The 17,388-nt window shown below is 42.1% G+C and overlaps 1 protein-coding gene across 1 annotated transcript in view; it reads left to right on the top strand.

Annotated features, from left to right (window-relative positions):
• Window positions 1-744: 744 nt before the first annotated feature.
• LOC145398454 (dipeptidase 1-like) overlaps window positions 745-17,388 on the top strand; it is a 560,071-nt gene continuing 543,427 nt past the window's right edge. Inside the window, exon 1 of the mRNA XM_080271334.1 lies at window positions 745-899. Within this exon, the coding sequence (XP_080127460.1) occupies window positions 745-899 (155 nt within the window). The remainder of the gene's footprint in view (window positions 900-17,388) is intronic.

Here is a 17,388-nt window from a genome sequence, read left to right as displayed (position 1 = left end):
CCAGCCCCACTCCAGCACATACCATGTCCCCGAAATAACAGATCCCTTTATCCTCAAGAGACCCTCAAGCAAGATCACTCCTTTCGCACCTGACAATCTCACATGTCCTCTCCGACACATGCAAATACATGGGTAGCAAGTAGTGTATGGAGTTTTATGTGTGCTTGTGAGGTTTGTTTCCTGTTGGGATGCAATATACGAGTATTTTATGTGACCGTAAAGAACGTCAAATTTTATGTTGTATTGGTGCAGAGGCCTTTGACATTCAGTTGTAATATATTTATAATTTGTGTTCGAGGCTGATGACATCTAGTGTGGGTCTCTATTGGGGATGCATTGTTCGTAGGCAGGGACTTAGTTGTGGTGACAAGGGTTGTGTGAGTAGGAGGGTTGTCGGGGGGGGGGGCAGGGGGAACTGTGTCTAGAATGACGAGGCGAGTGTTTGTGGACATGGTGCCCCTCACATACCAATGTGCTGTGATGCTGTCTGTTATTTGTAGGCAAAGAGCATGAGGTATGGATTCATTCATTTGAAGAAACATCGAACAACTCCACGAATTTATGTGGGTTTGATGCAAACATATTCATACAACTCAGCATTCACAGTGGGGAGTCTGTAGTTTCAGGCCAGTTTAATAGTAGCAGATTTAATCGTTTCAGGTGCTGATACAGTATGTTTAATTTTGTTACATCAGACTCGGTTAATGAAGGTTATTATTGATGTGTGTGTTTTTCTCAGCCGTGATGTCCCTGGTGGTCGTGATGATGGTGGTGGCTGCGGCTGCGGTGGTGAGCTGCGGCGCCAGTCCACTGCCGGTGAGGGTGTCTCCTCAGGCCTCACTCCAGGACCGTCTCAAAGCGGCACATGCTCTGCTGGCACATAGTCCACTTATAGATGGGTCAGTTCATGCACCACTCTTAAACATAAATGTAAATATATTTACTGTCAGACGCCATGCACAGGACGGACAACCAGTAGTGGAGGGGGAGTGAAGAATCTCCATTAGTCTGTTGAGGGGGATATGATGCACATCCATTACTCTCTCAGTGCATGTCTTTTTTATTTCATGGTTTTTATGTCCACAATATGTTTTTATTTTTTTAAGAGTAGGGGAGACCTTTCGTAGTGAAGAGTTATAGCACTAGATGTCATTTTCCTTTAGTTATTCCAGATTTATTTACCTCCAAAATGCTTTAACGAAACACTGCTTTATTGTATTTTTTTTTTCTTTTAATGGTACAGAACCTTACACCGTGCAGTCGAGTGTTCTTCCTGTTATTCTCTCCATTAGCTCCTGCGATCCACAATAGGTAGAAACTATATACAAAAAATTATTACTTGGATGCATTATCGTTCAAGGAAATGGGGTTTGTAAAGCAGTATGCATGAAGCTGGAAATATCTTTCTGAAACGTGTAAGGAAGCGACTTGTGATGTAGTTTCCTCAAATCCGTGACGGCTTCATTTCCGGGGAATTGAATTATTCTGAACGACGTTTAGTGTGGTCAGCTTTACTTCGTTCCCCTTAGGTTGGCGGAGATTTTTCTGCAAGTTATTTCCCGTAGATCAAAGGCAAAATAGGATGATACTGCGGCTCTGTATGTCTTCATACAAATGTCATATGACTAACATTATATTCTAGTGTTATGTTTTTGTAAAGTCTCAGCATTTAAGATGAAAACAGGGCAGTTTTAGGGCATACTTGAGTGGACACATCATAGTAATTATTTTTCGTTCAGTTGATCGAGACGGAATCGTCTGCAGGTGCGGCTAGAGAACACAGAGGGAGTACTACAATTGATATGCCATTTCTTAATAGGGCACCATTTCCTGGAGATTCATTGTTATCCTTGTCAGAGTACGCAGTTTCTGTTGTAATCCAGCTGCCACTAGAAGGGTCTACAAAGCGTACAAAAGAACCCAAACAGTATGAAGACTAACTAACCCATCTAGCTCGAAAAGTTTCGTCTGCACGTAATCAGAGTGTCTGGGGGTATCAGGAATAAAACGGAAAATACCTTTTCTAACAGAAAGAATTAACCGAACATCAGTGGCAAATGTTAATAGTTTGGTAAGACCAAGAGAACGGCTCATACATGTAGTGCTGGAGACAACTGGTAAACCAACCAGGAGCTTTTGCTGACAAAAGCGTTGTAAGGTGCTCAACTGGAGCTACATATCGAGGTGGTGGAGCTGCCTCCAGGTGTTTAAGACATAGGGGACTGACTTGCACACATGAGCTAAAGTAACTCAACAAAATTATTAGAACAGTTGATTGTGATAGTTGTAAAGATTTTTTTTTCTGTCTTTCTATGGATATAAACCCGTATTCTCCATGGAACAGTGGTCATTGGGGGGGGGGGTGGCTGTGATGGATCTTAACTTGCTAGGCTGTAAATTGCTGCTGATGAAAATAATGATTGTTCCTATGCAGAAGGGCTTGTGGAAAAATGGCAGTCCTTGAGTATTCCAGATAGGCTCTGCTGTACTGGTATGCCTGTAATTCTGCTTGATGATTGAATTGTAGCAATTACCTTTTTATTGCAACCCCCCCCCCACACACACACACAGCGGGCTCTTAAGACTAATGCTACTTCATTCAGAGTCCCAGTAGCCTGCCCTTCAAGCTTTTCTCCTTCATTCTTTCTCACCACCAACATGAACCATAATTCACACCCATACTTCACATTCTTCTTTCCTTTGTATGATATTCCTTTGTCCCACACCTTTCCCAGTCCAGTTACCACCCCTCCACACATATCACACACGTTTGCAGCCTTTTTTTTTTTCTCTTCTGTGTATTACACGTATTTTTTTGCTGTCTATTCTTTAAAGATTATAATTATTCTTATACTAAGAATCTCTCTCTCTCTCTCTCTCTCTCTCTCTCTCTCTCTCTCTCTCTCTCTCTCTCTCTCTCTCTCTCCCATAGATAGATAGATAGAGTTAGAGATAGAGATACATAGATTGATAGATAGATAGTTAAGTAGATAGATTTGTGTGTGTGTGTGTGTGTGTGTATGTGTGTGTGTGTGTGTGTGTGTGTGTGTGTGTGTGTTTCTTTTTCTTTACGTCTTCTTTCCCGTCGTCTGCGCTAATTCCTATGGTTCTCATTATCTCATCTTTGTTCATTCGTAGATTTCTTCTGTCTTTTATTCGCTTTCCTACGCATTTCTTCCATTCATTTATGTACGATTTTATTCATTTCGTTTTTGTCCTTTCTTATCACGGGTTTTAGAATATTTAGTTCCTTTCAAACTCTCCGCAAACATTTTCCACTTTCTTTCCCTATTTCCCAAGTTCCTTCTTGTCGTTATTTTCCGTCACCACATGTCTCCTTTCTTCTCCCCTCACCATCCTCATCGTTCCGTCTTCCTCCACTCTCTTCATTTCATCCTTCCTCTTCTGCTTTGTTCTCCCTTCAGCTTCTTTCTCTTCCTTTCTTCTTCTGCAACTTCCCTCCCTCCTACACCTCGTTTCTGCTCTCTTTACTTCCCTTCTCAGTTTTTCTTTACTTTATACTTCTTTCCTTCCAGCTTCACCTGTCTCCCTCCTTCTTTTCAGTTCTATTGTCTTCTCCCCCCTTCACCTCCCTTCACCTCCATTTTTTTCCTTCTTAGTTTAGATTCTCCTCGCTCCTTCTTCCCTCGTGTCCCTTTGTCTCCCGTCAGGCCCATTCTTCTCCTTCCAGCTTCATTCTTCTCCTGTTACCTCATCTCTCCATACCCTTTCTTTCTTTCCTTATCTTCACTATTCTCCTCCCATCGTTGTTCTCCTCCTCTCTCCGTTCACTTCCCTTACCTCTTCGCCTCCTTTGTACTTCATGTCTCTTCTTCCCGCATCCAACTTTCTCTTCCCCTTCTTTCTTGTTCTGTCACCTCGTTCTTTCCTCACTCTCCTTCTCCCCTCACTTCCTCTCACCTTCACTCCACGTCCAGAACTCCAGGGAGCCACAAGTCTGACAGGAAGGCTGACGTGACCACCATCATAGTATTCTTGGCTCCCTCTGGGACCCCTTACATAGAGTAGTTTCTTCTCGGAGCCGGTTCTTGCCCCTTGGGGGGTTTCTCTAGCTTATTCTTTGTTCGTTTCGTCCAGACGTAATAATGCAATATCTTGATTATTTTGTGCTCTAGCAAGAGATTAACGTTAGAAAATGATTCAATTTACGATGAAATGCTTTGGAAAGGCCGCTGGGCTACAACATTTTCTTATGGTCACACTGAGCTACTGGAGATACAGTAGGCTGCAAACAGATGAAAATTTCTAGCAAGTGAAAGAACTGTAGTAAAAAGTTACGTTTGATATGACCTTAGTGTACTGATATCGCTTCCCAGTGACGTACTTACTCAGATCTACGAAATATAGATGTATACTTAAACAATGTTCCTTGTAAAGATACAACAGTTTTAGTGTAACATCAGCTGTTTTCAGTGTCAAAGTGAGGCAGAAACAACTGATTCGTCACAAACACTTAAGCACTATAAGGTCGTATTCATGTACAGTTGCAATTTATTACTGGTGGCCCACTACAGTTGCAGGGATTAGTGTCAGAAGTCGACCTCATGACTTTAGCTCATTAAATTTCTACCTATTGTGCCCGCACCCAATGATTAAATACTGTCAAACGGGGAAAGTCGTCACTTGTCGAAGGGGGAAATCGCTACCGGTACTTTATCAAAAAGGGGAATTTGAGTATGTTTTGACCCATAAAATCAAAGTCTCAAATTTTAACATTATTCTGACGTACGTCGCCGATTCTCTGAAAGCGAGAAATTTATAAACTTTCTCTTCAAACTATACACAGCGAAAATTAATAACCCATGGATGCTGAATTCTTAAGTACCGTACTGTTGGCCTCTAAGAGAAAGAATGAACCTTGTCACTTAACAGTTAAAAGTTTACCTTGAAGCTTAATAATATGAAACCAGGCTCTTGCTTTCGCTTCTCCCAGCATCCGTGAACTGTTTTATTAAGAATTAATATGAAAGAACTGGCTTAACTACCAGTCGTGATTAAGAAATATTCTGCAAGCTGGAAGCAAAGAAAATTAAGTAAGAACAATATGGAAAAATGAAACACGATTTTACATTTAATTGAACTCAAAAGAAAAACTGTAAAATTATTAATTACAACAAAATTAATGCTTACAAGAGAAATTACACAAATAAATCGATCCACTCATGCAGTCAAGCTACCTAACATTCTTATATTTACAAAACAGAAAGAAAATACTGGTGATGGAGAGATAATTTTGGAGTGACAGAACTGCAAGGAGGCTAGGCTGATCTGCTGATCGCTAAGGAGGTCGCAGTGTTCTGTCGACGTCCGTGTCTCAGGCTGCCAAAATGAAGGATTCATTACAGAACTGCGCAGACACTAGGCGATCCGCTGCTCATTAGCCACTGCTTTTCTCACTGCTTTCGACGTCTGTCTTCCAAGCCTATCTAGAAGGAGAGATAAAAGACTGGGTAATCTAGCCGCAAAGACACCAGGAGTAGTCTTCTGTGATCACTGGTACTTGCACTGCTCTGTCGAATACGTTCGTCTCTCGCGGCTGCCAGGCACCGGTTGTTTTGTTCTCACGAGCTACATGCTATGAGCGTGACAAATGGGTGCAGCTTCCTCTCTCGGTGGTTACTGGGTAGGGAGAATGGTTTATACAGTACTTACTAAATTCACTGTGATGCACCAATATCTGTGCATAAAGACAGTCACTCCTGAAACAATGACAAATGTTTTGAAAATCCACTGCAGTCGGAGTACTGATGCAGGGCGGTTAGCTGAGCGAAGTATTCTGGATTTTGCACTAATGTCTACAGACTCGCATAATAGTACAATATCGCGAGTTCCCATAATAATAGTGTCGGAAACTCATGACAATTGCCAAATTCTAAAAATAAGAAAACATAATACCGAAAGATTTTAGAAAAAAAAAAATGCTTGAAACAATATATACTATAGCAGAACTGAAGCGTAACAGACCCCTTCCGAAACAAACATATTTGATTTTAGTGTCCTTTATCCATTCTGAAAGGCTAAGCACAAAATTATCTCAATTTCATACCTCATGAAAAAAAGTGCATCCAAGAATAAAGGCACTGACCCCCTTCCTAACGAAATCCATCTGGTTACCGCTTCATTTACTTATTCCAAAGAGTTAATTTACAGAGTTTCAAAATATCATAGCTTAACTCTCACAAAATAGCGACAGAGAACCAGTCCTACCTTATGACAATGCAGGCGAACGTGTAGTTCTGGGTACTGAGCTAGCTGATGTAAGGTACTCAGTTCCTCATTAAATCAGTAACTTAGTAAAGCAACTCATTAATTCTTTGACATAGCCATTTTCATGCCTGGGCACTGGTAGGATTTGAAAAAATAATATGATGTCGTTGGCCTTAATGGGGTAAGTGATACATAGCTTTTTATAAGTAGACGAACAAGACTATTGTCATGCACTGAATAAGAGATATAAGTTTAAAACAAGAATAGGGAGTGCATAGCATACATTGTAGGCGAACATTTATTAGTAGCAATTACCATCAACTCATGGAGATAGTTACAAGGACATACTTATACCAGTAACAAGTATATATATATATATATATATATATATATATATATATATATATATATATATATATATATATATATATATATATATATATATATATATATATATATTATAAATATATATTACAAATATATATATATATATTATAAATGTATGTATATATATATATATATATATATATATATATATATATATATATATATATATATATGTGTGTGTGTGTGTGTGTGTCTCTCTCTCTCTCTCTCTCTCTCTGTATATATATATGGGGCCCGATCATTTCCCTCCCTGGACATTTTCCCCCCCTGACATTCTTTCCCCTGACAGATTCCCCTCTGGACATATTCCCCTCTATACATTTTCCCCTGTAGACATTTTCCCCCTTGGTAACACTGTGGTATGATAACAAAATACTGACCGAAACGATTACTGTATTTGACAGCTCTGTGTTATAGCAAAACACTGACCAAAACTATTGCTGGAACTGAAATAACTGTTGTTAATGGCTGCGGTCAGTGTTTCATAATTGAGTTCGCTTCTCGTTATCATGGCAAAGGAAAGTTTACTAGGAAAGTGGTGCCCAGGGCCCAGTTAGTTGACCTTAGCTCTCGCCCTCACACGACATGGAAGTAATCAAAACAAGTAGGGGTAGAGACAACATTTGCTACGAAGGCTGTATGTACACGAAAAAAGAGACGAAAAAGACAGCGAAAAACCAGACCATGTAAGGGTTCATTAACAACAAGCTTAGGCCTAGCCATGGATTATGTGAGAGTAACTGTGCCCCACAGCCATGAAGCTGACTGTTTTGGTGTTGAGGCCGAGAAGATGCGAAGCAGTATTCGTGAAAAGGCAAAAACATCGCGAGAGAGTAGGCTACAACATGTATACTTGCCACAGTCATTCAAGAAACTTCAGAACCTGTGAGAGTACATCTTAGGCAAAGAATAGTCTGTCAAAAGAAATATCCGTCAGAAGCAGGGTTCGCTACCAAAGGATCCAAGATTGCTGGGAGAACTTCACGTGCCTGATGAATGGTCAACAACAGGCGGTGACAACCCACAACCCTTCCTGATACATGACAATGGACCACAGTCTTCACCAAATAGAATTCTTGTTTTTGCAACTGATAACGTTCTGCAACATTTAGCTACATCAGATAAGTGGTATATGGATGGTAATTATTCTTTAGCCCCAAATATATTCTTGCAGCTGTATGTTATTCGTGTGCCACTGGGTAGTTCAGTTTCATCTGTCTATGCTTTGCTACCAAACAAACAACAGCGAAGCTATGAAGTTGTTATCAAGGCGACACTAGACAGATGTGAGGAATTTACTCCTGATCCAACTGTTGTTATTACAGACTTCGAGACCTCTGCCATGAATGCTGTTCGAGCAGTCCTTGGTCACCACGTCAGAACGCAGAGCTGCTACCATCATCTTATACCTGGCGGAAATTTCAAGATCTTGGTCTTGTGCAGAGATATAGAAATGAAGAAGAAATCAAACACTTCGTTGGTTTGCTCAATGGTCTAACATTTCTACCCCTGACTGACATTGAGGAGGGTATAGCATTCCTGAAAAATACAGCTCCTGAAGGGCTAAAAGACCTAGTTGATTACTTTGACTTAGTTTATGTATCTGGAAGCTTTCGTTGTGTACAGCCATCACCCAATGTTTTATCAGCAAGATTCCGACGCCATCCACCCCTTTTTTTTGTCCACAAACTTGGAATGTTCACGATGTTACCCTGGCAGGAGGGGACCACACAAATAACATGTGTGAGAACTACAATCACGCGTTTTCTCACTTGGTTGGTCACAAGCATCCGTCTTTGTGGACAATGATTGATGCATTACGAAAAAACTGTTCTTTGATGTCCCTCACCTTGTTTCAGGAGGAACGTGGTCAACTACCCAATAAACGTGTCAAACGGTCCACAAGACAACTTCAGGAGTGGCTCTTCGAGATATGCATAGCTCGACAAGATGGTCGGAAGACTGTAGCACAGATTTTGACAGCTGTTGGTTACTGTATTCGACCCTTAACATAAGAAAGTATTAAATATTTGAATCCTTAATGATAATAAGATTTTATCAATTTTTATTGTTCAGAGGTGGCCTGCAGTCCTACTGGACCCAAGTTCGAATCTCCGCTGGGGCAGGGAAGAGTTTAAGGATTTGAATTTCATAAAAGCAGACTTTACCGATCTACCAGATGACCCGCCAACATGTCGTAAAAATACCCCCGGTAATACCAATACACCAGTCATGTATAAGACAGCCTCAGCATGTATTCAATATGGACGGTGGGTGTTAACGCCGAAGTGGTGACACATAGAGGTATATGATATGTAGGAGGACGACTGGGCCTTGAGTGCAGGCTGTGAAGCCTATGCCCTGAGTCGGACACATTAAAAAAAAAAAATAAATAAATAAACTTGTATTTTTGACACTATTTCTCATGCCAAATAGTTTTATATGATAAACAAATAATGAAGGGGGAAACTGTATGAAGGGGATAATGTCTGGATGGGAAAACATTTGGAGGGAAAAATGTCCAGTGGGGAAATTATTCCGGGGAAAATGTCTGGAGGGGAAACTGTCCAGGGGGGAAAATGTCCTACACACACACACACACACAATATATATATATATATATATATATATATATATATATATATATATATATATATATATATATATATATATATATATATATATATACACACACACACATCTATCTGTCTATCTATCTATCTATATCTATATCTAGCTACCTATCTAAATATCTATCTATCAATCTCTCTCTCTCTCTCTCTCTCTCTCTCTATATATATATATATATATATATATATATGGATGAAGTTACATGTCCTTTTACTCCCTCGACTTAGTTCATAAGACTTTGGGCACAATGGCATTGCTGCGTATTCGTACATTGTAAAAAGTAATTATTTTATATTTGTCTCAGCATTTAAAAAATTCGAAAGTTTTTTTTAGTCGTTCCAGTTACAACAGTCATAATAATGAAGGGGTTCGTGAAGGCTGATTCCTTCTTATTCAAAAAGTACCTCCTGCACTGAATAAAATCGCTTGGAGTCCCGGACAGTGCGTCACCGGAGCCTTGCAATAGCCACTGAAATTTTTATGCTGCTCTGTGTCTTTGACCTTTGATTTAATTCAGAGGAGAAATATTTCATCCATGCATAACCAGTGACCTCTCCACCAACTCTTGTCCCAATTGGATCAAAAGCATTTAAGTTGGCCCAGGCCTGTGATGCACTTCTCAAAATGGAACCGTTTTTTCTTTAGCTAAGCTTAAACCCTTCTACCAAGTTCTATCCAGATCTAGTAAGAACTTTTTAATAGTTTGAAAGAGTGAAACTTAAACCTTGTCTTGTGACCTTTACTATATATTAATTTTTGTCACAAATTAACAACCTCAACCTCTGCTTAGCCTCTACTTTTGAACCAACCTTGGTCCAAATCGGCTTTGTAATGAAAGAGTCCATCTATTTTTGACTTGTTGTCTGACCTTTTTAGGACAATATCTATCACCTTACAAGTCAGTAAGGTTGTGCCCAAAGTCCAGTGCATTTTTTATGTTTTTCTGCTTTACTAGAAGATTACAGATGTGCCCTGCCTGAGGCCTGCTACAGAAAACTACTCGGCTAACTGGTGCACTTTCCTGCCTCCCAGCTCTTTAGACCTTAATCATCAGAAATCTCCAGCACGGCATCAGCTGCCAACAAGATTCTGTTATGTAAACCACCATTCGGTCACATAGACCACCACTGGGTATAGCTAAACCCAGGATTACACTTATATGCTGTTGTATATACACTAACATCAGTCTAATTTGTAAGAAATTAGTAAATCATTTGAAATAATTTTCCCCTGCTAATTAAAAGTGTGTCTCCTGACACAGTGGGGAAACATACAGATAAGAAGTCTAATTATATCAAGGATGAAGAAATAACTGAATAAAGGAATAAGGATGTGATAGGAATGCAACGTAGCTAGGCCCCTAATTATAGACTAGTACAACAATTAATATTATAGAATAAAAAGATATAATAATGTAACGTAATTAGTTGATTCAAACAAAATAAGGAAACATAAGTAATCCCTTTAATATCCAGACGCCCAGTAGCTGGACACCCCAATTTCCAGACATTTTCGGCCCGGGCCTTTGGAACCCAAAAATGGCCAAAAAAAGACCCCCCCCAAAAAAAAAAAAAAAAAATTTCACCCGTAATTTGAACTTAGCGCATGCTGCAGACCAGCTGTGTTTTGCCACATAGTTCCGCCGACAACTGGCAGGGCAACTCTGCCTCCTCCCCATTTCCTGCCAACCCATTGTCCTTAGTGCACACACCTCACTATGGCCGCCCATGTGCTCACTTTTGTGATGGTGCCCTACCTCCTGCAGGCCCTGTTGTTCCTCTGCTGCCTCTTATTCGTGTGTGTGATGATGGCCCCGCTGCCCGACAAGAACAGGGAAATATTGGAGAAGGTGGACACGGGATGGATGATGTGCATCCTCCGTGAATTCAACCTGGTCCTCTCTACTATGTTTGATATCAAGAAATCCCGGGACAAGCTCACCGAGTACATGGCTGACTTTGCATGAAAGACCAAATGCAACGTGGAGAGGAAGGGTATGTACACTCCCAGGTTTGCAAAAACTGACCGCTTTACGCTAATTTGGTACTGACAACAGCACACTGCTGGTGTGCTGGTGTATTGTACAGAGTTGAAGGCTGCTGCCAAGAAGTTCGCAAGGTTACATGATACCTCAGACTTCAAGGCATCTGAGGGTTGGCTCATCACTTTCAAGTTATGCCATGGACTTACCAACTGTAAGGCCTATGGCAAAGCTCTGGATGCCAACGAGAAGGGAGTAGAGGAGTTTTGGCAGAAGGTGAAGTGCTTGATCAACAGGGAGGGCCTTACGCCCGGTCAGGTCCACAGTGCTGATGAAACTGGTCTATTCTATCGCTCGCTGCCAATGAACACTCTAGCAGACTAGATGGAGAAGTGTGTACCTGGCCGCAAGTTCTCGAAGCAGCAGATATCTGCTTTGTATTGTACCAATGCTAATGGCATGCACCAGCTCAAGCCATGCAAAGCACCCTCGATGCCTTCGTGGGGTGATGGATGTCCTTCCTGTTGTTTGGTACCATTCTGTGAAGGCTTGGTTCACAGCCAAGATCTTCAAAGACTGGTTTCACCAGCATTTCGTCAAGGAGGTCATCCATTACCAGAAACACACTGGGAATCCTGAGTGACCAGGTAAAGGCCCTCATTCTTCTGGACAATGCACATGTGCAGTTGGTGGCTGGGAATGGCCGCATTAGGTGTTAGTTTTTGCCACCTAATACAACTGCTCTCATCCAACCAATGGACCAAGGAGTGATCTTGGCAACGAAGAGGCTGTACTGTCAAAAGTTCCTGGACAAGGTGATGGTTGTTCTCGAGGATCAGGGCGAGCTCTGGGAGGAACAGGACATGAGAGGCCAGCGGACTTTGGAAAACTTTTGTCGCTACACCATCAAGTCAACCATCTACAATAGGGCCATTACTCGGAGGGAAGTCTCTGTCAAGACTCAGGAAAGTGGTTGGTCTCGTCTGCTTCTCGGAGCCAGTGTAGTGCATGACTTTCTGGGTTCTGACGTGGATGACTTCCATGTCTCAGTTACACAGAGAGTAGGCCAGCATGCTCTCCAGTACAAATTTCTCTAACTATCTTCACCAAACTACATGCACAGTACACACTACACTTCCTATTCAAAAATCAACAAAAATGGCGTCTACTAATCAAGCCTCGGAGTCCCCAGGGGGGGGGACCATAAATGCCCCCGCCATCTGCCCCTCTCCCGGTGACGACTCGAGGTGCCTGGAACCACTGTCTGACTCTCTTCTTCTTCATTTCTGCAACATTCGCGGCCTTTCATCTAACTTTCGCTCTGTTGAGCACCACCTCTCCTCCTCTAAACCTCACCTTCTTTTTCTGACGGAGACTCAGCTGTCTGAGGCAACCGACAGCAAACCCTTTTCTGTATCCTCCTACTTTCTCTATACTCATTTCAAAGCCAAAGGTGGCTGTTGTGTATACATACGCAACGACTTATCTTGCTCTCGTGTTCCTGAACTTGATTCTTCTGAATTCTCCACACTCTGGCTTCGGCTTTCCTGTCATTCTCTGACTAAATACATCTGTGCTGTTTACTTATCCCCTAATTCTACTGACTATCAAAAATTCTTCGACTATCTTACTTCTACGATGGAACACATTCTGTCCATTTCTCCTTTCTCTGAAATCTCCATTCTTGGAGATTTCAATGATCACCACCACCTTTGGCTCTCCTCTCCTTTCACGGATCCACCTGGTGAACAAGCTTACATCCTTTCTATCCTTAATGACCTAGAGCAACTTGTACAGAACCCTACCCGTATCCCTGACCGCCTTGGAGAGAGCTCCAACATACTTGACCTCTTCCTCACAACTAATCCTTCTGCTTACTCTGTTAATCTTTTCTCTTCGTTGGGCTCCTCCGATCTCAACCTTATTACCTTAACCTGTCCTATCACTCCGGTACGGCCTGTGGACCCTCCAGGGAAACGTCGTCTGTGGCATTTTGGAGCCGCGAACTGGGAGGCCCTCAGGCAGTACTTCTTTGATTTTCCCTGGAATGATTATTGCTTCCATGGCCGTGAGCCATCTGAGTGTGCCTTGCGCATTACGGAGGTTATTCTCTCGGGCATGGAAGCATACATTCCTTTCTCATATCCTTTGACTAACGCAAGAAAGCCTTGGTTTAATCACGCTTGTTCTAATGCTGTCCGCAACAAGGAGAAGGCCTACAAAAGGTACCGGAGCCAACCCACCCCTGAATCACATCATCTTTACGTTTCTGCCCGGAATCGTGCTAAGTCTGTTCTTCGCTCTACTAAAAATAATTTCATCCATACTAAATGCTCTCAACTCTCCAACTCGAATTCTTCCCGCTCCTTCTGGCACCTTGCCAAAAATCTTTCTAACAACTTTACCTCATCATCCTTCCCTCCTCTTTTCTACTCTGATGGTTCTGTAGCTATTTCTTCTACTGATAAAGCAGATCTCTTTGCACAGACTTTCTCCTCCAATTCCACCTTAGACGATTCCGGTGCTGTTCCTCCATCACTTCTCCCCTCTGACTTCCTCATGGCTGACATTAAAATTTCTTCAGTTGATGTATTTTCTGCCATCACTGGCCTCAGCACTAACAAGGCATATGGGCCTGATGGGGTCCCTCCTGTTGTTCTCAAGAACTGTGCTTCTGTGCTTACACCCTGCCTAGGCAAACTCTTTCGCCTTTGTCTGTCAACTTGTACCTTTCCTTCTTGCTGGAAGTTTGCTCTCATTCAGCCAGTCCCAAAGAAGGGTGACCACTCCCAACCCTCCAACTATCGTCCAATTGCTTTAACGTCCTGTATTTCAAAAGTTTTCGAGTCAATTCTTAATAGAAAAATTTTAAGGCATCTTTCCTATCACAACCTTCTTTCCGATCGTCAGTATGGGTTCCGTCAGGGACGCTCCACTGGCGATCTTCTCACCTACCTTTCAGACTCCTGGTCATCCTCCTTTCGGGACTTTGGCGAAAGCTTTGCCATTGCACTTGACATCTCAAAGGCTTTCGATCGAGTCTGGCATAAATCTTTAATTTCCAAACTGCCCTCCTACGGTTTCTATCCTTCTATCTGTGCCTTCATCGCTAGCTTCCTTTCTGGTCGTTCTATAGCCGCTGTTGTAGACGGCCATCGTTCTTCTCCTGGATCTATCAACAGTGGTGTTCCTCAGGGCTCTGTCCTATCACCAACTCTCTTCCTTTTATTCATCAATGATCTTCTAAGCTGTACATCTAACCCTATCCACTCATACGCTGATGACTCCACCCTTCACCTTTCCATTTGGTTCCCGCAATGCCCATCTCAACAGTTACTTCAAGAAACAAGGGATGAGGCTATGGCACACCTAATGTCTGACTTGGCTCATATCACTGACTGGGGTAAAAATAATATGGTTGTCTTTAATGCATCTAAGACTCAGTTCTTACACCTATCAACCCGACAAAATCTTCTACAGGTATACCCATTAATGTTTAATAATATTCAGCTTAATCCTGCATCATCCTTGAACATGCTTGGGGTTTCATTTACTCAGGACTTATCTTGGAAAGACCATATTATATCTCTTGTAAAATCTGCTTCCAAGAGATTGGGTGTGCTAAGCCGACTCCGCTCTTTCTTTACCCCTGCACAATTGTTGACTCTATACAGAGGTTTTATCCGCCCCTGTGTGGAGTACAACTCTCATGTGTGGGGAGGCTCCCCACATGCAGCTCTTCTCAATAGGGTGGAGTCAAAGGCTTTTCATCTCATTAACTCTCCTCCTCTTACTGACTCCCTTCAACCTCTGTCTCTTCGCCGCACTGTTGCATCTTTATCTCTTTTCTATCGCTACTTTAATGGTCACTGCTCCGCTGAACTGTCTGCTTGCATTCCTCCACCTCTACGACGGGCGCGTAGCACCCGTCTGGCAGCAAACTCTCATCCCTTTTCTGTCCAACTCTCTAATGCAAGAGTTAACCGTTACTCCCAGTCTTTCATTTATGCAACAGGTCAGCTCTGGAACTGTCTCCCTCTGTCTGTATTTCCTGCTGCCTATGATTTCCAGTCTTTCAAACGCAGTGTGTCCAGGCATCTCAAAATGATCGGATCTTGAATTTGGCTCTCTCTTGTATTTTGTTTTTCTCTTGGAGGGAACTGTTACTGCGGGCCATGGCCTTTGGTTCCTTCTTCCTCGCATAAAAAAAAAAAAAATGCATGTCACTGTGCAGCTGGTGATGACGTTGATGTGAACGAAGTGCGTGAGTGGTTGGATGACGACGAGGGCGATCTTGGGTATGAGATCATGTCTGATATCGAGATCGCATCTTCAGTTGCTGGTACAAGTACCCAGCTTGAAAATTCTGATGAGGAAAGTGACGGTGATGCGCACTCCTCTCATCATGCCATACTCCAACCATCCCGAAGCTGAGTGCACACCGGGAGCACGTCGAGTTTGATCTTGACTATCTAGAACACCTAGACTGCGACAGGGAGATGGGGCTCCTGGGACTTGTGGAGGATTTGCACATTTTTAGGCAGCGCATCATCAGTCACCAGAATCGCCCTTCCTTACGTCACTCAACCACTGACAGTTTATTCAGGCCCGTGACCCCTGCTGTGCCCAGGCCTGGCTCCACACCACTGCCTCCCCAGGACAGGCCTTCCACCTCTGAGCCACAGCCCAGCACATCGACCACGGTGGAGTCGCCACTGGACGTGAGTTTTCGGCTATCTTCAGAGTAGTCTGCAGTGGGTAGTCCATCATCATGTCCTAGCGACGCGTCCCTTGGCCACCTGCATCACCTACTGTTGGACTCTGACAGTGAATAAACAGCAAAATCTCGCCACTAGACCACACGGGAGTTTACAGTGTTGTGCAGTGTAAGAACAGTAATATACAATGTTAAGAAGTTATAATTCAGAGTGAAAAAGATTAAGTGCAGAGTGCTACTGTACAGTGGAGAGTTTCAAGTGCAAGAGCAAGTAAGAAAAGAATGTGCAGTGTTAAGAAACTGGAATTCAGAGTGCAAAGGCTTAAGTGCAGTGTGCAACAGCAGTGAGTTTCAAGTGCAGTGCAAGTAAGAAAAGAAAGCAGTGTTAAGAAATTAGAATTCAGAGTGCAAAGGATTAAGTCCAGTGCAACACTGGATTACTGTAGGTGCTTCAGGTGCACCTTATTACTATCAGAGCCACAGACGTTTTGTAAGTACCCTGGATACTGCTAAATATTTTCCATACTCACCTATAAATCCTCATTCTTTGGTTCCGTTTCATTTATTTCATGCTTTCTGTCCCTTATTTGTGTGAATAGGGTCTTAAATAGGTGCTATGCATGTCTGGTAGGGAGTTATGTAGGTGGCTTTCTGAGTTAGGCTGGGTTAGGGACCGTAAGTAATAGTCCAGGAGGCATTTTCCCAGTATCCGAACAAACCCATTTTCAGGACATGCCTTTGGCTGCATTATATTGGAAATTGGAGTGATTACTGTATTTACAATATACTTACATGGTCATGGTAAAAATTCACTATTATTATATAAAACTATGAAAAAAAAGACAAATTATCAGTAATAATTACTATGTATAAAAATCATTGGGAAATCGTAATAAGGAATATACTGTATACAGTAGGTACGATATTACATAGTGATTATAGCAGTTCTGTTATCACTTCAAAATTAAAGTCCATCCTGTTGGAACAATAATAAGGGCATTTTTCCAGCTAACTACACTGTAGTGAAGATCATCTTGTTACATGTGACAGTGATTGCATAAGATTGATTACACAGGAACTGTAGTAGTAATGTCTCATGTCCATTGAATGATGTTCACAAAGTTAGGTGATCCCACGTTTTCAGACATATTAAGCAACGTTGGGTCTGGTTAGTACTTGGATGGGTGACCGCCTGGGAACACCAGATGCTGTTGGCATCCCTACATGTCAAGTGGGGTTGGTGGAGGATTAGTGCCCCTCCCTGTAAAACAATTAACTCGAAGCCCTTGGCCACCCCGTGTGGGATACATGGCGTCTGGCAATGAATGAATGAAAAATAATATGGGTGCAATGCATTGTGGTTCTTTCCTGATATATGTTCTTTCTCTTTTATCATTATATCACTTGTATTCCTCCTCCTGACAAAATTTCCTACTTTTCGGTA

Source organism: Coenobita brevimanus, chromosome 45 (genome assembly GCF_032717465.1).
Source record: "Coenobita brevimanus isolate Jiangsu-jjx chromosome 45, ASM3271746v2, whole genome shotgun sequence".
Taxonomy (NCBI): Eukaryota; Metazoa; Arthropoda; class Malacostraca; order Decapoda; family Coenobitidae; genus Coenobita; species Coenobita brevimanus.
Note: the sequence above shows the minus strand (reverse complement) of the source record. Positions and strands in the feature narration are given on the sequence as shown.